The sequence below is a fragment of the Trifolium pratense genome, linkage group LG4 (assembly GCF_020283565.1).
Source record: "Trifolium pratense cultivar HEN17-A07 linkage group LG4, ARS_RC_1.1, whole genome shotgun sequence".
Classification (NCBI taxonomy): Eukaryota; Viridiplantae; Streptophyta; class Magnoliopsida; order Fabales; family Fabaceae; genus Trifolium; species Trifolium pratense.
The window spans coordinates 18,610,760-18,636,825 of NC_060062.1; the positions used below are offsets into that span (position 1 = coordinate 18,610,760).

At 33.6% G+C, this 26,066-nt stretch overlaps 4 protein-coding genes across 4 annotated transcripts; 2 read left to right on the plus strand and 2 right to left on the minus strand.

Annotated features, from left to right (window-relative positions):
* Nucleotides 1-3,528: 3,528 nt before the first annotated feature.
* Nucleotides 3,529-6,792, minus strand: LOC123924208 (RNA polymerase I termination factor-like). The gene is made up of 2 exons (XM_045977022.1): nucleotides 6,644-6,792; nucleotides 3,529-5,476 (listed from the first exon to the last, which is right to left on the minus strand). Exon 2 carries the CDS (start codon nucleotides 5,430-5,432, stop codon nucleotides 3,702-3,704), a length of 1,731 nt encoding a protein of 576 aa, XP_045832978.1. The 5' UTR covers nucleotides 5,433-5,476; nucleotides 6,644-6,792; the 3' UTR covers nucleotides 3,529-3,701.
* A 1,191-nt stretch (nucleotides 6,793-7,983) lies between these two features.
* On the plus strand, nucleotides 7,984-11,922 carry LOC123922219 (negative regulator of systemic acquired resistance SNI1-like). Its single transcript, XM_045974960.1, has 8 exons — nucleotides 7,984-8,004; nucleotides 10,097-10,166; nucleotides 10,255-10,304; nucleotides 10,492-10,521; nucleotides 10,554-10,658; nucleotides 11,028-11,093; nucleotides 11,190-11,342; nucleotides 11,670-11,922. Exons 1-8 carry the CDS (start codon nucleotides 7,984-7,986, stop codon nucleotides 11,838-11,840), a joined length of 666 nt encoding a protein of 221 aa, XP_045830916.1. The 3' UTR covers nucleotides 11,841-11,922.
* A 135-nt stretch (nucleotides 11,923-12,057) lies between these two features.
* On the minus strand, nucleotides 12,058-15,248 carry LOC123924209 (peroxidase 19). Its single transcript, XM_045977023.1, has 3 exons — nucleotides 14,940-15,248; nucleotides 14,337-14,537; nucleotides 12,058-12,807 (listed from the first exon to the last, which is right to left on the minus strand). Exons 1-3 carry the CDS (start codon nucleotides 15,198-15,200, stop codon nucleotides 12,229-12,231), a joined length of 1,041 nt encoding a protein of 346 aa, XP_045832979.1. The 5' UTR covers nucleotides 15,201-15,248; the 3' UTR covers nucleotides 12,058-12,228.
* A 5,088-nt stretch (nucleotides 15,249-20,336) lies between these two features.
* LOC123924210 (ATP synthase mitochondrial F1 complex assembly factor 1) lies at nucleotides 20,337-24,065 on the plus strand. Its single transcript, XM_045977025.1, has 4 exons — nucleotides 20,337-20,797; nucleotides 21,540-21,619; nucleotides 21,704-21,762; nucleotides 23,170-24,065. Exons 1-4 carry the CDS (start codon nucleotides 20,489-20,491, stop codon nucleotides 23,472-23,474), a joined length of 753 nt encoding a protein of 250 aa, XP_045832981.1. The 5' UTR covers nucleotides 20,337-20,488; the 3' UTR covers nucleotides 23,475-24,065.
* The last annotated feature ends 2,001 nt before the right edge of the window (nucleotides 24,066-26,066 follow it).

The following is a 26,066-nucleotide window of genomic DNA, read 5'->3' on the forward strand; positions in this document are numbered from 1 at the left end:
ACATGTAATAATTAATAAATATGAAATCAAAGTTTAATTTTGTTTAAATTGAAATCAACCCATTTTTTTTATACAACTCCAATTTTTTTTTAATGTAATTCACATTCAATTTCTTTTTATACATTTTTTTTTTGTTTAAATAGAAATCAATTAATTTATTTCCCTCTCATTTTTTCTCCCATTTTTTACATTAATTAATTTTCCATTAGATTCTTACAATATTCAGTTCCAAACTAATTTAAATCGACACAACAAATGATTATATGTTCAATTTAATTTCTGGTGAAGAAAAAAAATATTTGAGTTATGATACTCCACTTTCACACAATGTAGATGATCGGGTAGTGGATGATGTTCACGCTCCCAAATTTTTGAACACGATTTCTACATCGGAGCTTCCAAATCACAAGTTTGAGACTTAAAATTGGAGATCCAATTATGCTATTAAGAAACTTGAATAAAAAAAAAAAGGATTTTGCAATAGAACAAGACTTATTAACAAGAATGGAAAAACGTGTTTTCGAAGTAAAAATTATTTCAGGAAGTAATTTTTGTGATCAGATTTTCATACCTAGATTGTCTCTGACACCATCTGACATAAGAATTCCTTTTAAATTTCAACGGATTCAATTTCCTTTAATCGTTTATTTTGTGATGACTATTAATAAGAGTTAAGGACAATCTCTTAAGCATGTTGGGATATATCTTCCGTCGCCAACGTTTTCACATGGTAAGTTGTATGTTGCGATTTCAAGAGTTACTTCTAGAGAAGGATTAAAAATATTGATTATCGACGAAGACGGTGAAGATACGAATAAGACTTCCAATGTACTCCCTCCGTACCACAATATATGTCACTTTGGGGGGAAAAATTGTACCACAATATATGTCATTTTATATTACCAATGCAGCATTTAATGTTATTTTTTCTATTATACCCTTAACTATTTATTACTCTATCTTCTTTCAATTCTTCATCTTCAATTTATTTTTTTCATACCATAAATGAAGGACAATTTTGTAAATCAACTCATAATCTCTCTTTTCCATACAACATTAATTACCTTTCTTAATATGTGCAAAAGTGCCAAAACGATATATATTGTGATACGGAGGGAGTAGCATATATAAAAGTATTTCGTAATATACCATGATTTCTGTTGTATGAACATTTTTTAAAATTTATTGTTGAACTAATTTTTAATGTTACAATTATTATATTTTTTTGATTAATATTAGGCTAATTAGACTCGTGCACCGCAGGGTCGAAGTTCTAGTTATATTATTAGGAAAATGCTAAACAGTGTCCACGGGACAGTAGTTAAGGATATTAATAAGAAAATTTTACCTCGAAACTTGTACATTCAATACCTTAAAAATGTAAAAAAATCATTTTTCTATCATTAATTTTGTCATTAATTTTCATTTTTAGTATGCTTAACAAGTGTTCCGCGGCACTGTTTAGAATGACCTATATTATTATACCTTTCAAAAAATATTATTATATTTTTTTAATGAATATTATTAGTATATTATTAGATAGCCGGCTATGTATTAAGACATTTTCTTGTTTGTTTGTGCAAATAAATATTATGTTAGACCATTACCTTCCATTCGCATCTTTACCATGTTTACTAATTTAACTTATATTTCCATGAGTGTGTAAATTCTATTCCTATCTCAAAGACAACGATTGATTAACTTTATAGATTAATGACACATAAGTCAAATTTCATGTGCCAAATATGTAATCCACCTGATTAATATGTTTGTTTACTACAATATTTTTTACATTCAATAAATTAAAAATTATTATTTATAAAGCTTGAAGAGGAAATACAGAGTGAGCGAAAAAAGATTGAAGGGTGAAAGATTTGTGTGTGCATGATGGAAATAGTAAAGTTATTATACAGAAATAGACTGCAGACTGCAAAAAATATTGAAAGAGTAACAAGTTCTGCAGAGGCTGCAAAAAATTACAGAGAAATCAGACATATAGACTGTTAACATAAATACATAGCTACATGGGAGAATATGGCTAAACATATGTGGCATTAATATATTATGGACTTGAGTCAGAATTTTATTCCTTATCCTTTGCAAAATCGCTAGTGTCTCAATTCTCACAGACTCGTTTTAAACAAGTATCCACAAATAATCACAAAACAAAAAAGTATCGACAATGCTAGAAAAGAATGTACAAAAATGGTTAATTGGTTGATTGGTGGACTAACAGGAGCAGAATTAAGATAACTTTATTTGCTTGCCTCATGCCAATACATTATTCAAAACTGGCGTGAAATAAAACATGTGAAACAAGAGCATATGCAATTTGCTGTATCACTAGTACATGAATTTCACCATCTGCAATATCATAAAACTGATAACTTGAAAAATAATTTGGAATTTTATAAACAAACAAACAAGTTGTTTGTTGTAAACTAATGAAAGCTATTTTGTTCACTTAAAGCAATTATATGAGCACATTCAGAAGATTTTCATTGATTTAGTGGTAAAAAGGAACATGAAGGTAGCATGATGAGGCCAAAAAAAAAAGAGAGACAAAGAGAAAATGTTAAGGAAAAATAACCAGTAGTTTTGAATTGAATTTTGAAATGGATAAGGACAAGAGCAACTAATTTGCCAAGAAATAGTTGAGAATAACCCATTCTTTTGGCTCAGCTAAGAATAGGTAAAAAGTAAACATGACCGCAAATGTCGTTTCAAAAAAACTAAAAACATCATAGACTAATAAAGTTGTGAGTGGTGAAGAAACTAACTCACAGAGGGGTCTAGAGGTCCACCGGACTGTTTGTCACCAGCTTCACTGACAACAGTGGCATTATCCATGCCGACAATAAGGGGAGACCCTGCCTATACCAAGTTCAATCAGCGTCTCATATTTACCAATTGATATACCAAATGCAGAACAGGAAAAGAAGTAAAAAAACAGGTTGAGTTGAGGACTTAAAAGTCATTCATTCATACCTCTTCAGCCACAACCAATTTTGGTGGAAAGTTAGAAGACGATAGGGAATATCTACACCGGATAAATATGCACGAGGGAAATGCTAAACCCAAAAGGAATTCACGCATTTGAAGGTATTAGTTACATTTAGAACCTGTGAATATAAAGAGTCAAAGTAAAGGCTTAAACATCACATACATTTTCTAAATCAACTGGAAGCTTATAACTTGCCACAATCAACTTTATAGAATTCCCAGTCCTCAGCATGTGGAAGATTGCCCCAAATATTTTTCTACACAATTTAAAAATATGACAAAGATTTTCCCAGTCCTCAACTCATAACACAAAGATGAAGACAATTTAATTTTTCTAACAAATACTATATTTGAATTGCAAAAAAACAAAAACAGGCCTCAAAGAGACTTTATTTCTCAACAAATTAAGTTCAAAATGAAATTAGTATATGACTAGCAGGCCAACACAACCAGCGACAACAAAGAATATCAAACTATCCTCTTAAAAAAAATTATCCAAACTATTACTTAAATAAAAACAAACACTTTGAAGTAAGTTTCAACTTTTATTAAATAGGAACAAGAATACCACCCTCAAATTCTAACATAGAGTACATTTTCTGAAATATAACAGAAAAAGTTTCGGTTATCCCACAAAAAACACCATACAAGTCATAATATATTCTGGTTTAACAAAATCATTTTGTTGGTTAGAAACATCAACAAATCACAGGTTTGTTGTCAAAGGTTTCTCTTGCTTCCAACAAGTCAGGGCAGAATCTCTTTGTCAGAACTTCAACCTGCTCCATAAATGGCTTCCTTGCATGCTCCCCAAGATGTTGAACCATTTGATCCCATCGTTTTCTGCATGCATCACCAGACCTATGCTCAAGTAGCTCGTCCCACTCTACCTCCTCCATGCAGCAAGCATCCAAAGTATATAAAGCATCTATCAAGCGGAAATCGTCAGTATCACACCATTCACCACGAGTAACCATTATTGATGTTAACTCCTCATACCACTTCTTGCAGCAATATGCACTGTTTCGGGTTTCCAATTTGTGACCAATTGCCTCCCAACAAATATTATCTCGCAACATACCATGTTGTGATTTTCTATAAGGCTCTAAAGACCTTGTGCGCAGATCCATGTTTACTAAATTAAATAAAGTTTGATACTCCTCTTGTGACCAATGTCCAAATCTTGCTTTCTCATATTTTAATCTACGCCATACATCTTTTACCTGATCTCGACTTTTACCCAAAGCATCAGCTATTAGCCTCCAATCAGGTCCATGTTGCTCATAGGACTTCCGTATAAATTCAAGCTCATCAGGTGTCCACTTACATCTCCCAACATTTTCCAACAAAGCATGAGCACGTTTATACACACTATAGTGTGGCCTATGAGGTAGGGCTCGTGCAATTTCTTTCCAACAGCCTCTAACCTCACTGTGTGATGCGGCATGAAGAACCTTATCAAGACCTTCTTCACCCAGACCATGAGAATCTATATAGGCAAAAACAGATGCTTTGAGTGTCTCATCTTCTTCAGGTGTAAACCTTTTCCCACGCACTAAGCCATCACAACAAAACGTCTCTACTTCATCAGAAAAAGTTACTCGTTTGGGTTTCCCATCATTGTTTTTAAACTTGCTAGACTCCTTATGTTTACTTTCTTCACTTAGTTTCTTTTTCTTCATCTTCTTGTCTTGCTCACCATCTTCACATTCATTGCTTCTAGAGTCATTAGACTCATTAAGTGTGTTTCCTTCCATTAGTTTCCGCTTCTTTTTCATCTTCTTCCCTTCGTCGTCTTCACATTCATTGCTTTTGAACTCATTACGCTCCTTATGTTTACTTTCTTCACTTAGTTTCTTTTTATTTTTCTTCATCTTCTTGTCTTGCTCACCGTCTTCACCTCCATTGCTTCCAAATTCATTACACTCCTTCAGTGTGTTTCCTTCAATTAGCTTATGCTTTTTTTTCATCTTCTTTCCTTGGTTATCATCTTCACATCCATTGCTTTCGAACTCCTTATGTTTTCTTTCTTCACTTAGTTTCTTCTTCTTTTTCTTCACCTTTTTGTATTGCTTGCCATCTTCATCTACATTGCTCCTAAAGTCATTACACTCCTTCGGTGTGTTTCCTTCAATTAGCATTTGCTTCTTTTTTATCTGCTTTCCTTGGTTATGATCTTCACATTCGTTGCTTTTCAACTCCTTATACTCCTTATCTTTGCTTTCTTCACTCGGTTTCTTCTTTTTATTTTTCTTCTTGCCCTGCTTGCCATCTTCACTTTTATTGCTTTCGACCAAATGTTGATTGTAATTACTTTTGGCCAAAGGAAGATCATCAACTGCATTGCTTTCAGACATATATGAATCACCTCTGTTGGTTTCACCCTCTTTGTCTTCAGTTCTTTTGTTTTTCTTGCTCGGAGTCTCCATCTTCGTTATGTGCCCCTCTCCTCCAATGACAGCAGAATAAACACCTTCATTATAGAACACAACATGGTTATAAAACATTTCTTTAAAAGTAACAGAGTAATAGCAAAAACATAAAATAATTGAGAAAATCAATAATACAAAATTAAGTTGAGTTATTATAGATGTCCATAAGTTACCATGAATCTTCTATTCTCACATTTCATCAATCACTCAAACATAGATTTTCTGTACAACTCATACTATTACTAATATCATCTTGATAGCAATAACAAACCAAGAACCATTGCCCACACCAAATTATTAATGTCCAGGATCAATCATGAGATGTTGTCTAACTTCCCAGAACTTATGAATTACATTTAATGAACCGTCTAATCTATTATATATTAAACTCAACTGTAATACAGAGTAACCCACCCTTCAAACACTAGTAACTTACTAAAGTATAAAAAAATTTAAGTTAAATTTTATGAACCATATCATATAACTATCGATCAAACTTAGGTATATCAACTATACAGATTAGTACCATACTACAAGATTAGTACCATAGCATTTTTCTGTAAATTCAAATTCCAAAAAATATAACTAAAACATCATTTATCATTCAAACACTACCAGATACAATCTAAATTCTACATCTAGCAAGTAATTTAGGTATATCAACTATACAGATTAGTACCATACTACAAGATTAGTACCATAGCATTTTTCTGTAAATTCAAATTCCAAAAAATATAACTAAAACATCATTTATCATTCAAACACTACCAGATACAATCTAAATTCTACATCTAGCAAGTAATTTAGGTATATCAACTATACAGATTAGTACCATACTACAAGATTAGTACCATAGCATTTTTCTGTAAATTCAAATTCCAAAAAATATAACTAAAACATCATTTATCATTCAAACATCTACCAGATATTAATTTTCATTCCTACATCTAGCAAGTAGCAACAAAAAAGGCCAAAATAAAAACCTAATTAAATGTAAGATTATACAAATGAAACATAAACATATCTATTTCTTAGAACTGAGAAAATCAATGAAAAAACATAACAGCAAGCATATAGTACCAAATTTAGTATCAAACAACAAAAGGGTTTGAGATTAGAAATAACCGCAACCAAAAATGGAAGAAGTCACGTGATAAAAATGATCGCGAAAAGAAAAAAAGAAAAAAAAAAGAGTTCAAGATTCTAACCAGAATCGCCGTTGTTGGAATCGGCGTTGGAGCTCTAGTGGCTGCTGGCAAGACCTATGACAATTGTGCCGCCATTCGCAAATTTTGCTTACCATAAAGAATTGTCATTCATGTACAGGGATTACTCTCCCGTCGATGAACCTTTAATTATAAAAATAAATAAATATAAGAATTAAATACAAAGTTGAAAATAGGAGAAAATAAATGACATTTTTTTTATCCGTAAAAAGAAAGACATTTTTTTAGAAATAAATTAGAATTTATTTTAGGGTAAATAGGCTTTTACCCTGCAAAATAGGCGAATTTTGCTTTATCCTGCAAATTTTTTTTTTGACATTACCCCCTGCAATTTGAAAATTTCTTGCCTTTAGCCCCTGGTTGCACAACAAGCGGGTCACATGGACAAAATCTTGACATGGCACGTACACGTGGTATTTATCTAATTTTTATTTATTTTTAATTCACACCAATTGTACAAGTGGAATTTACCTATTTTCTTTAAAAAAAAAATCAAGATAATCATATATATATATATATATATATATATATATATATATATATATATATATATATATATATATATATATATATATATATATATATATATATATTATTTTAAATAAAAACAAATTAATTGTCAAAAAAAAAAACTGCAGAAACGTTCATCTCTTTTCTCAAATCACCATAACCTTTCTTCATCTACTTCTTGAAACTCTTCACCGTCATTTTGAAACCCTTAGCCGAAACTGACAGAAACATTCATCTCCTCTCAAATAATCAGGAATTAAAACTCTTCACCGTCATCTTGAAATCCTTTACCGGCAATTGAATCTCTTCTCTCGGATCGCCTTCGTTTTTGTCATTCACAGAAGCAGCCCAGAAAATTAAATTCATCAAAATCAAACCTTCATAGGTAAACCCAGATATGGGGTTGATTTTGGAAATTTTTCTTTTAATTATGCCCTGAAAATTGTGTGAGGTTTGTGGAGATGATGAAAGTTTAGAGGTTGGGGTTGGCGTTCATAATCATGGTGATAATTTTGATGATGGAGTTACATGTTTTGATGATGATAATTCTCAGTTCTTCTCTAATCTCTCTCAATATTGCAAAACTTTTTTTTTAATTTAGAAGGAAAAAAAGTTTCTTTATCGTATATTATGATTTTGGTTTTGGTGTAGCACTATTTGATCACTTAATCGTCCCTTGAATTTCCCCTAAAACCTATAATAACTAAGTGTTAGTTGGGTTTGTTCCATGAATTTCTGGGGTTTTGTTATGATTTTTGGCTTTGTGCCATGGAACCTTTGCATTGGAAGAAGAAGGAGGATGAGGATGAAAGATGGAAGAAGATGATCAATTGGTTTTAACTTCCTGATTTTTATTGAATTGGTTTTAACTTAACTCAGATTACTATTTTTTTTAGTAAATAAAAAAGAACTAAACAAATTATATATTCGAAAAAAAAACTAAACAAATTATTTATATTATGAGGCATTAATTTTTTTAAAAAAAAATGGTAAATTCCACGTGTACAATTGACGTGGCAATTAAAAATAAACAAAAAAAATAAATAAATACCACGTGTACATGCCATGTCAAGATTTTGTCCATGTCACCCGCTTGTTGTGCAACCAGGGGCTAAAGGCAAGAAATTTTCAAATTGCAGGGGGGTAATGTCAAAAAAAATATTTGCAGGGGGTAATGCAAAATTCGCCTATTTTGCAGGGGGGTAAACACCTATTTACCCTTTATTTTATTGGAACAAAATTCATTTGTTATCGATACATTGATCATTCTTTTGGAATAGATTGGTCATCAATACATTCCGCAAAATCTCTATTTATTCTCACGGAACTTGTGTTTTTACTAATATATTATGTATCTATTTTTTTAATAATTTTACGGGTTATATTCATATTAATACGAGAACCTACTTTTTTTTGTTATATCTACTGACCTTATATTTTTACTCATATATTAATAAAGTTGTATATATTTTTAATAATGTTATACTCATTTATTAATACGGGGACATAATCTTTTGTGTGAATTCTGAGATTTTTCCTCTTATTAATAAAGTTTCCTGATCTTTAATAATTACACTTTTGGTCCCTTATTTTTATTTTAGGTTTCAAGTTGGTCTCTTATCTTTTAAAAGTTTCAAGTTGGTCTCTTATCTTTTTTGCAGGTTTCAAGTTGGTCCCTCTCGTTAAATTTTTCACTATTACTGTTAAATTTGGACACGTGGCAAACGGAAACCACACTTGGACAGATGACATGTGTTTCAGAAAGTTGCGATTTTAGCCCCCTATGTTTCAAAATAACACTTTTAATCCATATCCTTAACTCTTTTTGCAAAAGGCAAATTTTGACCAAGTCAATGTCAATGTGGCAAGTTACTTAAGTGACTCAGCTTTTTTTTTCATATAATTAAAAAAGGGAATGGAATAGCCACGTTTGATAATTTCTCAAATAAAACTTACCATACTTGCTCATTGAAGCTAGAAATTCATTCTTTGAAATGTTAGTCCTAAATAGGGTTGTCAATTTTCATATGGTGGAACGGATTCCCGCGGGGATTGCCCCGTTCAGAGTTCCGAAAACAGAGATTTTATTCTCGTGGGGATGGGGATGGAGGCACCCCCCGCAGGCACTTCAGGACGGGGATCGGGGACGAAGCATTCGTGCCCCGAATCCGTCCATATATGATTATGCATACTTTGCTATGGAATATTTTGGCTGTTAGATTTTGTATGATTATTAGTAGCCAAATGTTTTTGCAATGTTTTTTGGTTATGAATGTGTTATGTGTTGTTTTTATTTATCTAAAAAGAAAGATGCAAAATATTTATTTTTTGAAATAAGAGAGAAAAAAATAACGTCATAATACTGTCATTATTTGACCGAAAAATATAGAAATTTTGTTAATATTTGATATCCGTGGATCTCCACATGAACCGTGGGGATCTGTGGGGATGGGGTGGGGACGGGGATGGAGGCAAAATCTCCTCCGCATAAACTTTGGGGCGGGGAACGGGGAAGCTTCCCCCGCACATTCCCCGCCCCGTTGACATCCCTAGTCCTAAATATATGCTGCTTCATGACAAGATACATATCAGCTCCACAACTCAATCTTTTCCTATGGTTCCATCAAATTTTCAAAAGATTATGAATCTTAATTCACTGATCAAGTCAACTAGCAGGAGACAACGATTGCTGAGAATTAAGACACTAGCGATTTCGCAAAGGATAAGAAATAAAATTCTGACTCAAGTCCATATATTAATACCGCATACTTTTAGCCATATTCTCCAATTACATGTTTTAGATTCCAAGCTTCAAGCTTTCTAAATGTGGCTATGTAATTATGTTAAGCTTTGGTTCATAAAGTTACAAAATAAGTGCAGTTTTCTAATAGTCTTTATGTCTGATTTTTGTGTAATTTTTGGCAGCCTCTGCAGAACTTGTTACTCTTTCAATATCTTGTCGTTGTGCTTGAAAGCGATTTTCTACCTCGTAATGGTGGTATAAAGTTGAATGAAATTTCTGGCATTGCCAATTTGCCATTACTTGAACCACTTGTGAATTCTAAGTAACTGTTCTGTTGCAGCCACTATGAACTGGAGCTTGCAGAGGGAATCTTTACTCTACATGTTACTTGTAATTCACTATAAGATTCTACATGACTAACTAATCAACAATTAACCATGTTGGTCAGTTTTATGTGAATGCTAATACTCTTCTTTCCACATGTTATGTTGAGATCTTGTGCATCTTGATTCCACTGCATTGATTTTTTTTTCATTCTGTTGTTTCAGAAACATATATCTTGATCTAGTTTTTACAGGGATCTAGGAAAATAAACTACAAAAGTTTGGTGAAAGATTGCATGGAAGTTATCTGATTGAAGTAGGCAATCTTGTATTTTGGTGCATTTGGTACAGAACACCTTTGGTGGACATTATTCTGGATGATCTAGCTTACAACCAAGATAATGTCCCTCATTTTCTTAAGGTTACTCCTGAAAACTGTCTCTCCACCCTTTCCCTCCCACCTTTCATCTGGCCAATTTCTTAGTGTGTGGTTGTTGCATGTTTTTCCTTTAAAACCCTTTTCTGTCTGATCAAGATGTGAAACAAACCAATCTCCCATTAATGATATGATGGTTATGATGGTTTACCATTATTTACAAAAATGACGTAAACAAAAGATAAGGACTAAATCGTTACCTGAAATTAAGTTAAGGGACTAAAGATGTAATTTTGCCTACATTTTACCTATGCTGTTACTAGTCAACTTTCCAAATTGCAATGTTAAGTCATATTTTGAGGAAGTTATCTTGTTGCTAACAGTTTCTTCTGCATTTCATGAGAACTGATGTAGATCTTCAGCGAGCCTAAATGGAAGCTGGAAATAGTTGTGCAGTATCTTTGTAAATACATAACTAAGGTAATCAACAACTTGGCTGTTTGAAAAGGGAGACTCTCTTGGTACTAGGCCAGTAGCTTTTAATAACTTCGACCTTTTTTTAATGCAAAATTGCAGCCTTCTGCTCGCACTCGTCGATCAAATGGTTTTACTGAAGATACAACATTTGACGGGGCTTTGAAATGCTTTTCAAATAAAACCGGCACTAAGAGCATAATAAAAAAAAATTGTGCAGATGTAGTTCAGTTGCTTTTGGCTCATGGTTTTCAGGTAAACTGTCTCTATTCAACAAATCAATGCACAATATATATTGATTTGAACAACATACATAAACTTATGACAGCGACTAGGAACTCAATAATTGCTGAGGATATTTTCTTTTTTGCTCCCTATTCCTTTATTTCCACTTCTTCTACATTCAGACACTGTAATCAGTAATCACCTTGATATAGGTCTGCAATCTACATTATTACAGCGAATTTCCATTTCTATCCTTTGTTATATTTCTGTTATTTATTACTTGTCATAAACTGTATGAGGAGCTTCTAAATTTAGTTCTTTCTTTAGAAATTAGAATGGATTTTTACTGGTTTTCAGGCTCAATTGTCAATATTGTCAGAAAGAAATGCAAATGACAACATTGGTGGAGATGGAGAAGAAGGAGCTGGTGCTCTTGTAGATTTGTGTCAGGCGTTTATATCTGCGTTTGATAGTTTGAGAAAAGATGTGCTATTTACTGCTGCAACTGCTATCTCCATGCAGTCATAGGAGTGTAAATAACAGCATTGACTTTATTAGCTTTATTACTTATACTTCTTTAAATAAAGGGCTTGACTTAGATCAACTCATTCTTTATTGGAGTCTGAGGCTTTGTAGCTTTAGATTAAATGCATGAAATGCTTTTCCATAGGGAAATTTTGTATCTTTAATGTGAATAACATGGTTGTTTCATGAAAAGCAATTATGTGGAAGAACATGAAAAGGATATATAAAAGATTATCCTTAGTGAATAAATGTGAACAACTATTGCATTTACAACTCTACACTAAACAAAATCTGTGTTTCAAGATGAACTCCAGTAACAGAAAACTTGTAGTGAAGTCAATGAATCTAGTTATAAATGCAAGAATTGTGTAATCTATATCTCTCTAACTTCTCACATATGCATGCTACAATCTCTTCTTTTCTCCCCATGCATTTTCCCTCTCACAACTTTCACTAAACTCATTTTGTCTATAGCAGCTACAAAAGCTTGAAAAAACTTCTGTTTATCCTTTGCAAAATCTTGAACCAGTGACTTAGTTCGCGGGTCCAAAGCCAAAGCCTGATCAGATGCTAACAAACCCATCTTGCTTTGCAAGTTACCATAATATGCATGGTCAAATATGAAAGGAGTAGTGGCATCAAATGGTGCAACAATATCTGAGTTTCCACCAAAATTTGGACAGTACATTCTAAGAGCTTGCAATAGTTTAGGGTTCATATCCGGATCAGGTTGACCCTTTCCCCGGTAATTGTAGAGGCGGCTCACAAAGTTCTTGCAATGAGCAAACCCAATTGTATGTGCCCCAGAGAGTGCAACCATGTCCTGTGTGGTTAAGCCTTTTGAGCCGAAAAGTTTGATAAGCTCATCGACGGTTGAGTTTGCACGAGGGATGTTGGACCCTACCCTTGATGCCATTGATATCTTTCCATCCCATCTTCCCTTCTTTACTTGATAATAGGGTCCCCCTGCCTGTGTCACACGACACACTAAAATTAAACTCAGCATCACTAGCTATTCTTAACAGAACATAATATAACTCAGCATAATATTGTTTTGTTTTCAGTTTTTATTTGGTTTTTTTTTAAGAAGCTAAATTAGTCCACTCAAATTGGCACCAGAGAGAATCGAACTTGAGACCTTAAGGAGAAGCACACTCCCAGGTCCCATTGGTTTGTTTAATTTAACTTGTATTATTTTCATAGTGCTAGGCTGCTACATGTGATTATCTTTCCATCTGATATGATGTGGCATAGAAAAGGACAATAAATGAAAATTGAACCTATAAGATTAAGAAGTGAGTGTTATAATTGGTGCCTAAACAAAATTCACATGTAAAGTACAAAAGTTTGGTTGTTATAGAGCATAACATACCAAACAGTATATGACAACATTATAACAGATTCAATTTGACTTTATGCAGAATTATGCAGAACCCTTGTATGAAACAGTGACTCTGCTAAATGCCAAAACTACAATTAATATTATAGTGAGTCATATTTGTATTTTTAATGTTGGAAAATACTCTTAAAACCAAGATTAACTTGTTTGTTTCTAACCTCTAGAGATAACTTGGTTAATATAGAATCAAGACCAGCCTGTAACAATGTAATTAGCAAATGGAAAGATGGATTTATTATACAATAATTGTTAACTCTTTTGTCATGGTGTTGGAAAAAATATATTTAGCTATATTGTCTTTTTGCATTACAAAGAAATTTATTTCCAAAAACTAATAATATATCCAGTTTATTGATAAATAAATCTAGAACACCTTTTCACATTTAACAAAGGCCATGCACCTAGATCTTTTAGAACCATTTCTCTTTGTTTAATTGGTATTTTCACAAAACTTCTCTGTTATTCTGTAAAGGCGAAAACAATTCTTTTTCTCTAGAAGATTTGTTCTTCTATTTCTAAGAAACAAAGAAGATGATGTAAGAGAAAAGGGAAGAAAATTGAGCCTGCAATCAAAATATATAAAGAAAAGCATATTAATGATTTCTGGTTTTTATTTTTTATTTTTTTTGGGCATAAATTAGGTATCGTCTATGCGCAACTGCAGAGACTAATCCCATGAACCTTATGAGACCCAAATGGGTGGCAAACTCTCCCTAAGAGTTTTAACCCTGCTGCTGCTCAAGTCAGGGATCAAACACAGGACCTTGGTTAAGCTAGAAGTGACTCGTGTCATCTCATCTAAGCGCTCTTAGGCGATTTATGTTGTTTTCTGTTTTCCATTTAAGTGGACCAAATGTGATGACATAAAGAGCAGAACAATAACTTTCAAAACTAGAAATATTATGTACTTGTAATACATGTGAATAGGTATCTGTGATGTCAAAACTTAATGCACTACTGAAGGGCATTACCAAAGTGACCACATTTTACAATGTCAGGACTTAGGAGAAAGAAACCAAATATTAGGATTGTCAATAAAGGAAACAGATAATCAAATTGATAATCATTATATAAGTTGAAACAAAGAACAAATAACTTACTAGGTGCACAAAATCTCTAGCTGCAATTGCAAGAATGTCTGCACAAGACACTACATTAGGACACTTTTTTTCCACAACTTCCTTGGCCTTCTTTATAGTCTCAAAACCTTCCACCCTCAAATCTTTATTGTCCTCTGCATCTTTCTCTGCTAACTCTTTGCTCCCTGGCTTTGACGCTATTAAAATTGATGCATCACAACCCTGCACTCACACATTCAACAGCTATCAAGAACAAATAGTACACCAAACCACAAAATTCATAACCAAACATGCATTTCCAAAAGCAAAAAACATGAGAATTAAAAGGGCCTTTAGCTTCTTTCTTTTTCCGGTCAAGTAGCCTAGTGGCCAGGGTTCGAACCCCGGCCACTAGGCTACTTGTAATACATGAGAATTTCTTTTTTTTAAGGTGAATAAGTGAGAGTATCAGGGTTCGAACCCCGGTACTTGTATATTTACATGCAATCTCCCGGTCACGGGGACAAAAGGGCCTTTAGCTATTAGATAAAAAGTAGAAAATTGGGTTTAAGGAAAACAAAGCAACACTTGCATGCAAAGATAAACACATATTTGTATGTATTTTTTAGTGTGGAATTTGCTTACTTCTACAAAACAATCATGGAAAAGGAGACGAATGGTGGCAGGTCCAGAAACAGGTGATTGTTTGAATTGTTGAGAAGTGACTGAACCAACAAGTTGTTCTAACTGAGGACAAGATTTAGCATAGTAATCAACTCTAAGCTCGCGAGGAATGCGTGTAATTTTGCTACTAAACATTGCTAAGCATGATGAATTTTCAGTCAAAATGATGAAAACAAACAAAGAAAAAGTGAATTCAAATAAAGAAGAAGAAAGGACAGACATGAGTTTAGGACAAAGAAAAGAGAGAGTAATGTGTAAGATCAAAAATGATGGGAAGATAGAGAAATTTATATAATAATTAGAGGGAATCAAGTCCCGTGAGTCATATATAAGAGGAAAATGAAGATGATATATTATATTTATTTGTTTCTAATGTAGAAAGAGACAGAGATACCAAAAAAAGAATTCATAAAACTCCAAAGGTGATCATGATAACAAATTTGTAATGTGTTGAAATATGACTTGAAGTTCACTTACCTGATAACAAATTTCTGACAAGTATGTGTTTGGTTTAATCATAATTGGTTTATCTTTGGTCAAATGGAAGGAAATTAATATAGGGTCTATCAAAGAAAGAAATATCATGTTTATATCACTTTGGTTATTTGTGTTTCCCTTTATATCACTGTAGTTTATCACTAATTCATTAATCATTTTCTGTTTATGCTATTAACATTAAAAATAATAAGGTCTTGATTCTTGAACTACCCTTGTTATAGTAGTATTGTTTTGGAGTAGATTTTTTAGTCTGTCACTTCTGTCATACTATGTAAGTCTCACAAATAATCACTTATCAAAGTATATCTCATTCCTACTAATCGAGTATAATCTGCGTTATGGATTTCGGCCAAACGCGTGTGTATGTACTATTTTGTTAATGACTTTTGAAGTTGACCATCTAGCAAAAAGATATTAAACTGTCCTTTATTTTCTGCAACATATATAAATTAGACTTTCCAATTTGGATGAGGCTCCCAGTCTCATTAGTAACAATGGATAAAGGACACTAAGATAGTCAAAGAAGTGAATAATGAATAATCTTCATATAATCTAAAATTTATAGTATGATGATATTAGTACATTATTATCCTCTATACTTACTATTCTATTGCACTACTTTCAACATTTGTGCAAAATTAGTTTCAAAACCGATTTGGATTTGACGCAGTAACTGCATCACATAGCTATTCGTCCAAGACCTTTTGATCTAAAATCGATGTCTGAGATTGGTTATAGTTAATTTTATCTTTGTATAATCTAAAGCGTCTAATCTTAAAATCAATAGTTGAGATTGAAAACAGCGTTCATCTATATGGTTGAGATTGAAAACAGCGTGCATCTGTGTGAAATGCTACAACAGTCAATCTGCATCCAAAAACCATAAGCACCATAAAATGCAACAAAACAAAAAAAATAATAGAAAAGTACTAGCAAGTGAGTGACTGTCCCACAAACACCACTATGGTAAGAGTAATTAAATGCAAGGCATGTGGTATGAAAAGAAGCACTATATCATAAATAAATGAAGGAATTCAGACTAGTTAATTGAGTTCACCAACTTCACCATCCCTTTGAGTGCACTATGTAGAGTAACAAAATAACTTTTTCCTTTTTCATGTTTCTCTTAAGTGAGAGCCTTTTGTTTGTGACTGCATTAAAAAGCTGGTGGACCATTTTTGAGCAGAGCAAATTCATTCCTTCTGTAACCCTAGCATTAGAAGGTACTACTTTATCATAGCCATCAAATGTGGGCATTCAGTTAGTAATGTGAAAGTGACACACCCTTTCACTGAGTCTCCACCAGGGTTAACACTAGTTACTTTCTTTATTTTTTATCCATAAATGTAGGCCTTTGTATTTATATTTTTAGATTTATGAAAAAATTTGTTACCCTTTTACTATTACTTGTTAGTGTTGGAGTTCTAATCATGGTCCTAAATTTAGATTCTCTCATTTGTGGAAAAAGCTTGAGAGTTATATGAATGGGGAATTTAAAATGCATTGGACTCTACAACTTATAACCAATGTATTTTAATAGTGAGATTGATGTAGGAGGATTTCTTCAGTATTTTATTATTTTAGTTAGATTTAGTTTTATTATATTTTAGGTAGATTTCTTATTTTTATATTTCACCTAGATTAGTTATTTTTATATTTTAGGTAGATTTGTTATTTTTATTTAGCTAGGTTTGTTATTTTTATTTTTACAATCTTTTAGAAGATTTGTTATTTTTATTTTTCACTACTATTTAAGGTAAACTATTGTAGCCTTGAAGGCAACTTTTTCATTCAATAAAATTATAGAGAATTTTCTCAAATTTGGTGGACTCCAAATTACTCCTTCTGGTGGATTCCGGAAGTCTAGTGGATTCTAGATTAGTTACTCTTTCTGGTGGATTCCGGAAATCTGGTGGATTCCAGAACTTTATCTGACAGGTTTTGCGCTTGCAAACCTGTGTTCTATAATAGGATTAGCGCTTGCTTTTCCTTCACGCTTCCGTACTGCGTCAGTTGGTATCAGAGCAGGTTTCTCCTGTTCTTTTCCTAACGTGATCAGATGGGAGATCAACCGGTGACGAAAACAGAGTTTGATGGTGCCATAGCGGGTTTAACCGGGGCCATCACCGCTCTGACAACACAGATGACGACGTTATCCAACAACGTTAACAACAACAGAATCAATCCGAATAGGGGAGGAGAACGAATTCCGGTTATTAGGGTTCGTAATAACAACCAAACTATTGTTACCTACATAAAATCAGAACATACGCGTGGTGAATCTGATTTGGAATACTATGAGCGTAGATACTACAAAAGGTTGAAGGATGATTACTACACGTTTAAAATCTCTGATTCGACATATCGTTGTCCGTTTTGTTGCAACAAAGATTACTCCTTGTCCGACCTTTTGAGACATGCTTACAGAATGTCAGGTAACTTGCGTAAGACGATTAAAGATATTGCTAAACATTCTGTTTTGATAACGTATATTAATTGGTATGTTAAGGTTAAATTCGATGAAGCATGGAGCCTCATCAATAATTCCAACAACAACAATCATGCCAACAATTTTCAACTACGTCACATAGCTAATGAAACCCTAGATGATAACCAACCATCTCATCCCGAGAAACTTGACGATTCTGCTGATAAATCCAAACCGAAAGAAACTGAAGTAGTTGTTGAACCAGATGTTTCAGTTGAAGGTGAAGAATCCAAAGATGAAAATAAAGAGGCCGATGAAGTCGAGCAAGTTCACGATGTTATTAGAGATTCCCAACACGATGAAGTCGTGGATTTTGAAATCGATAACACCAAATCAGCTATGGTTTCAAACGTCATCAATCCCAATGTGCAATCTGCTCCTTTAATCTGTGTCCAAACAGAGGCGACGCCAGTCACAGATTGCATAGTACCAGCGTCTAAATATCACAATGAATCAATGGTTGCGTTTGAAAGGATCATGGATGCAGCAACCGAGACTCAAATAAGTGAGAATGAGCCACTTGAAGTTGATACTTGGAGTTCTCAAACTTCCCTCATTCAGCACCATTATTATTACCTAATTAGTGAACTTGATGTTAGTGACACTAACTCATACATGTTAACTAAGGTGGGTCAAACATCCTTCTGTGATAAATTTCCAACTTTGTATGCCATCTTTGAGGAATGGGACCCCGGTGGTAATTTGGATGTGTTGGCACAAGACGGGTCCTCTCACTTCACTCAATGGGATCCAGGAGGGTGGTCTCTTGTTCATTGGAGGAATCAACTTGCAAGGGAAGCTCCTTATCAAGATGAGAACTCGGGGTCGAGTTCTTTTGAGGTAGAGGAGACTGATGTAGGAGGATTTCTTCAGTATTTTATTATTTTAGTTAGATTTAGTTTTATTATATTTTAGGTAGATTTCTTATTTTTATATTTCACCTAGATTAGTTATTTTTATATTTTAGGTAGATTTGTTATTTTTATTTAGCTAGGTTTGTTATTTTTATTTTTACAATCTTTTAGAAGATTTGTTATTTTTATTTTTCACTACTATTTAAGGTAAACTATTGTAGCCTTGAAGGCAACTTTTTCATTCAATAAAATTATAGAGAATTTTCTCAAATTTGGTGGACTCCAAATTACTCCTTCTGGTGGATTCCGGAAGTCTAGTGGATTCTAGATTAGTTACTCTTTCTGGTGGATTCCGGAAATCTGGTGGATTCCAGAACTTTATCTGACAGGTTTTGCGCTTGCAAACCTGTGTTCTATAATAGGATTAGCGCTTGCTTTTCCTTCACGCTTCCGTACTGCGTCAGAGATCATCCACATCTTGATTGTAACTAAAATGTATACACAAATAAAAAATAAAAAATTACACAATGTCGAATTCAATATGGTATCTTCTAACTTTTAACTTCATTGTTGATCTTCTTCGGGCCTGAGATTTGAATGATAAGGCGGTTGAAGACATTGTGATAGAACTTTGGCTGGTGATATTGCTAGTTGTTGTTGATAGTTGAACCTATTGTAAAGGAGGATGTAGTACATGCACACACTCCGACGGTCAAGTCAGCAAGTGCCATAGAATGAGAGATATTTAGGGTTAGATATTGCATACTTGAGTAGCCTTTTGGAAGCCTTATATAAGAAAAGAATTAGGGTTGTAAAGACCTGGAATATTCTTCTGTCTCATGTGATTGTGACATGTGTTGTCTGATAGCAAGGCGGCAGTGTCAGACGGGTCCACATGTCCCTACCGAATGGTGATCACCTGAAATTAGAGTATGTCCATGGTATTGTCTACGCTGTTACTTTGTGGATCGGGTGACCTGGTCCAGCACGCGGATGAGCCTTTGGCCCAATCCAGAACAACTGTGTTGAGATATTTATCTTTGTAAGAAAATAGCATTAGGGACAAAGGGACCTAAGGCCAACTCCAGTGGGAGTTCGTCAGGCAAGTTCGCCAATTGTGTAAAACACAATTTTAACGGTAATAATTAAAACGGTCATATACTGCATATAGTCATAGTCATATACTACAAGAACCAAAATTTACTCCTCTTGCTCTCCATATTTCAAAAAATCACTTATTTTGAAGCTATTTCAAATAGATTTTCATAAAAATCACTTTTGAAATACAACTTTTTGAAAAAAAAATTGTGATTTTGACTATGTTTTGATCTTCAATAATGTATTTTTATATTATATAATGTCAAAATTAATGTTTCAATTTAGAAAAAACAAATATAAAAAACTGATAATATTTTGAAAAACAATTTTACCAAATCCATTTTTAAAAATAGAAAGAAAAAATCAATTTTTTTTTAAAGCGGAAACAAAAGTAGCTTTGAGGTAGTACAAGTTTGAGACCAAATTGCTATATAGCCCCCAAAGACACCGAAAATTCGAAATCCTCCCATTAAAAGCACCACCACCACCACTGAATCTGAACCCTGCCACTGACCACGGTGCCAATTCACAAATTCATATTGCTCTCTTCATTCTTCATTCTTCATTCTGCAATGCAAAACGTAACCTCAATCTCGAAAATTTGTAGGAGCATAGCTTCCAAGTCCAGAAAAAACCTCTTTCTCTTCAACGATCCTTGCACTCGTTCTTTCACTGCGGTTTCCGCCGGAGTAACTTCCCCTAAATTTCATCAACCGGAAATTCCCAGTCATTTTCATAAATGGGGTTCGATTGGATTCTGTAGAACCTCAAGGTTCGCTACTGGTTTCAATCCTTTGCAACGGAAACCGTTGGATTCTATTGTAGATGTTCAGAGACTCAAGGATCGTTATCCTGATGATATCACTTCTATTTGGGATGATGTAATTTCTCCTTTCTTCATTTTTTCAATTACTTGTTCTTTATTATTCTCTTCCATTCTCATATATAAGCAAAAATTCACTTTTTAGGTTCGTCCGATAACTAATATATTTGAATTATATTATAGTCCAGATACATTAATTTTGTGATGTTCGTAGGATAAGTGTTGTCAATTGCGCAAAGCAGAAAATAGTGGTTTGTTTGAATATTGTGACACAATTTTGTTAGTGTTGTTATAGCTGTTACAGTATATGACAATATTTTGTAGGCCAAATGCATGTGAGGTATAAGGTTTTAAGTTTAAATTTAATGCTTGTATTAAATTGGTCTTTTAAGTTTTAAGTATCAAATTGATCTTTAAGTTTGTAAAAGATTACATCATTACTCTTTAAGTACTTAATTGGTCGTTTAAGCTTGTAAGAGATTACATTGGTAACATTGTAATCTATTACAAACTTAAATGACCAATTTTGGTACTTAAATTTGAAGAATTTGTTATAGACGTTAAACATAAAGGATCCTAAATGCATTTGACCTATTTTGTACTAATAAAGTTTATGTTATTAGTTCTATGAGCATAACTCAATTCGTAGGCATATTGCATATAATATGCAGGAACTGAGGTTCGAACTCTGCTACACTCACTTATTCACCGTAAAAGATGAAATTTTAGTCACTAGGCTACTTGACCCAAAAAAAAACATTTCTGCTATTAATTATATGATTTGGCTGGGTTTTTTTCAGTATCACATAGGTAGAGGTCATGTTGGATTAACTATGAAAGCAAATCTTTATCACTTGCTGGAGCATAGAGCTAAAGAATGGTATTCATTTTATTAATCAATACTTGTGCTGTGAATTTGTGCTATTCTAGATTTCATGTTCTTACCTTTATTTATTCTTCACAGCCGATATTTTGTCATTCCTTTGTGGAGGGGAAATGGTTATACAACAATGTTCGTTCAAGGTTTGTTAAAACTTACCCTCTCTTGTCATTTATTCAAATTAATTCAATAGTTGTTTATGTGATTTAAATTTTGTTGCACCTGATTTCTGGTCTGTATTGTAAAAGAGAAACCCTTTTTTCCCTTTAAAAATTGGATATAGATACTCTTTTTTAATGATAAATGTTTGTATTATTATGCTGGGGGATCAAACACGCAACCTCCTTATCACTTCAGTCCTTAACCCTCCCGCCAAGTCAACCTTATATCTGTTCCTTGATTGTGTGGTAGTATATGAGAGAACGTGAAAAGTTGAAGTGAATGGGAAAAGGCAAAAGGTCATTCAGGGATATTGTTAACGTTGTAGGATTACATGGAAAAGAGAAAGCGCAATAGAGATGCAGCACAGATATGTATAATTTAAAAGAGAGTCTGGACTCTGAATTGTTGTGATATTTGCATCGACCTTATTCTCCCATTACTACTAGTAAACTTGGTCAAGTACCAGTTCAAGTGTTCAACTAGTATAAGTCCAACCTGATCACACTCACAACATACAAAGAAAATATAGCTTAGTTATTCTGTCTTGGACTTATACTAGTTGGCCACTGTGAATACTCTATTTTACATTAGCTACTTTGAATATAACTTAGTTATTCTGTCTTAGACCAGTTTTTACATTGGCCACTTTGAATAGTCTATGTTAAAACTTCAATTGATGATAGCTGGACACAGTGGCCACTTTGATTAACTTGTACAGTCCAACTATCATCAGTTGAAGTTTTAAATAGACTATTCAAATTGGCCCCTGTAAAAACTGGTCTTCCCAGAAATGGTAATTTAAAAGTACCTATAAGCCTAAAGTTGGAGTAATAGAAATCTCATGTTTTGTTAGTCCAGAAGAAAATCACTGTAGCAGAAAAAGTTGCTTCCTAGTTTTTCTTCAATATTGATAAGATAATTTCCTTCTGCTTCTCTTTTTGTTTCTGGTTATGGGTTTCCCCCAATTTTTATCGGCAACCCTAGTTTCCAAATTCTAGTTGTTTTTTTTATTTTATTATTATTTTAAGTTGTTAGATATTTCATATTTCCTAATGGTACATCCTTTTTACATATTTTAACAACTGAAATGGTTATATCTATGCGTGTAATATTTAGACCACCCCGTAGTTTTTCACATTTCTATGAAACTTTCAATATGATAGTAGGTTTCAAAATATTTAAATATATCTTGAAGCAATTGGAAATGGTTTAAAAGTGAGTGATAGATTTCCTTGATGGTTGAAAGGCAAACCAAAAACCTTCTTTACCTACAAAAACTTGAATAGAGCATGTTAAAACAAATGGTTTATTTTTATCGAGTGTTTGTATATTTTTTTTCGTTACACTTCAATTGTTATCGCACTTACACGAGTATTATTTTCTTTCAGTCCAGACGCCAATCATGCTTTTTACTGGTCTTGAAGATTACAAGGCTAGAGGAACACAAGCATCTCCCTACTTTACTGTGTCCTATTACACAGAATTAGCAGAGAGCAAGGACTTAGTACTGATCCGCGGGGATGTTGTATTTACCAGCAAGCTGACTGACTCGGAGGCGAAATGGCTTGTCGAAACTGCTCAGTCTTTTTATTTGAATGACGCGAGGTACAAACTAGTCGAGAGGTTCAACAAAGATGCACAAGATTTTGAGTTCAAGGATGTCTTGCGAGCATTGGACATGCCTATTTTGTAATCATTTTCAATTTGACAGGTGTTAAACTGATTTTTAACAATAAAGCAACATTTAATAGAGTTGTTTAGAGTGAGGATAAGTTGGGAATAAGGAAAAGGAGACAAAAAGGGATTGTGATGGGGATGTTGGGAGAGGGATTTTTCATGGAAATGGATTCAGGGCAGTCTAATTTGATGCAATTAAGATGCAGTCAGTGCATTAGAGTCGTCCGGTTAAAATCAGACGACAGATTTTAGTGCAGTTTTGATTTTTTAAAATATTAAAATCTGATCTCTAAGTCTAAACTGTCCGATCTTAATTGTACGGACTTGATTTTACTAACTGCATGCAGTCATAAGTACCTACTGCATCCAATCTAAGTCCATTTTTCATGTATATTGTATTCAAATTCTTTTGGTGGTTGTTTTTCATTCATGGTACAAGGAGTGTAGTCTTGGATTAGGTCTTGGACTGAACTTTCTATTATAGCATTAGAACCGTTCTATGTTTTCCTTTCTTGCTGAACATTCCTTTTCTAATTTCAAATATGATATCTTTGATTTCGACAAATAAATAAATAAAGAAAGAAAAGAGAAGAGATCTTTGATTCAATATTTACATGAATGATTACATTTGTACCTGACGCAGTACGGAAGCGTGAAGGAAAAGCAAGCGCTAATCCTATAATAAAATACAGGTTCGCAAGCGACAAACCTGTTAGATAAGGCTGAATCCACCAGATTTCCGGAATCCACCAGAAATAGTAACTAATCTAGAATCCACTAGACTTCCGGAATCTACCAGAAGGAGTAATTTGGAATCCACCAAATTTGAGAAAAATCTCTGTATTTTTATTAAATCAAAAGGTTGCCTTCAAGGCTACAATAATTTAGTTTAAATAGGAGTGAAAAATAAAATTAACAAATCTCCTAAAAGATTGTAAAAATAAAAACAACAAACCTAGCTAAATAAAAATTACAAATCTACCTAAAATATAAAAATAATTAACCTAAGTGAAATATAAAAATAAGAAATCAACATAAAATATAATAAAACTAAGGTCTTGCTAACGAGTGCCCTCGGGGCACTCTTTAAGCATTCCATTAAAAGAAACTTTTTATTCAAAAAATTAAACACTCCAATTTCCAATGCGTTGACTTTACGCATTTCCATAAAAATTCTATAAAAAACTTACTATTTAAGGGCTTAAAGAGTGCCCCGGGGGCACTATTTAGCATTTGCCATAAAACTAAATCTAACTAAAATAATAATATACAGAAGAAATCCTCCTACATCAGTCTCCTCTACCTCAAAAGAACTCGACCCCGAGTTCTCGTTTTGATAAAGAGCTTCCTTTGCAGGTTGACTCCTCCAATGAACAAGAGACCACCCTCCTGGATCCCATTGAATGAAGTGAGAGGACATGTCTCGTGTCAACACATCCAAATGACCACCGGGGTTCCATTGCTCAAAGATAGCACACAAAATTGGAAATTCATCACAAAAGGGTATTTGACCCAACTCAGTTAACATGCTTGAGTTAGTGCCGAAACCATAAGATTTAAGGTAAAACCCGAATGGAACCCGATCTACAAGCAAATCCTTGAGTTCAATGTCACGGCTGTGATGCGGCGGTTTTGCTGAGATGGAAGTCGCTGCATGCATCCTAGTGTCCGGAGGTTCTAGTGGCGGTGAGGTTGTTGCCGGATTTCGCACAAATACATCTGGCTTAGACGGAGCCGCCATAGGTAGGTCGACATCAAGTTGTTGATCGCCAGACTTGCACAAGACAATTTTTTTATCCTACTTGAAGTCTCTTCACCTCCCTTTTCGGACACAACTTCCTCATCCTCAGAACTCGAGTCATCAGTAGATGGGTTGTTGCGGTTGTCGTCGCCGTTTCTGTTGTTGTTATTGTTTTTATTGTTGTTGCAGTTTCGGTTGTTGTTAGCGACGTCGTCCCCCTTAGTCGTCAATGTCGTCAACTTATCCGACAGAGCTTTGACCATTATAGCTAAATCGGCAAGGTCTGCCCTCGTCACCATGGCTGATCACGTTAGGAAAAGAACAGGAGAAACCAGGCTCTGATACCAACTGACGCAGTACGGAAGCGTGAAGAAAAAGCAAGCGCTAATCCTATAATAAAACATAGGTTCTCAAGCGACAAACCTGTTAGATAAGGCTCTGAAATCCACCAGATTTCCGGAATCCACCAGAAAGAGTAACTAATCTATAATCCACTAGACTTCCGGAATCCACCAGAAGGAGTAATTTGGAATCCACCAAATTTGAGAAAAATCTCTGTATTTTTATTAAATCAAAAGGTTGTCTTCAAGGCTACAATAATTTAGTTTAAATAGGAGTGAAAAATAAAATTAACAAATCTCCTAAAAGATTGTAAAAATAAAAACAACAAACCTAGCTAAATAAAAATTACAAATCTACCTAAAATATAAAAATAACTAACCTAGGTGAAATATAAAAATAAGAAATCAACATAAAATATAATAAAACTAAATCTAACTAAAATAATAATATACAGAAGAAATCTTCCTACATCATTACCTAACAAACATAAAATAAAATTGAGGTTTATTAGAAATGTTTTTTAAA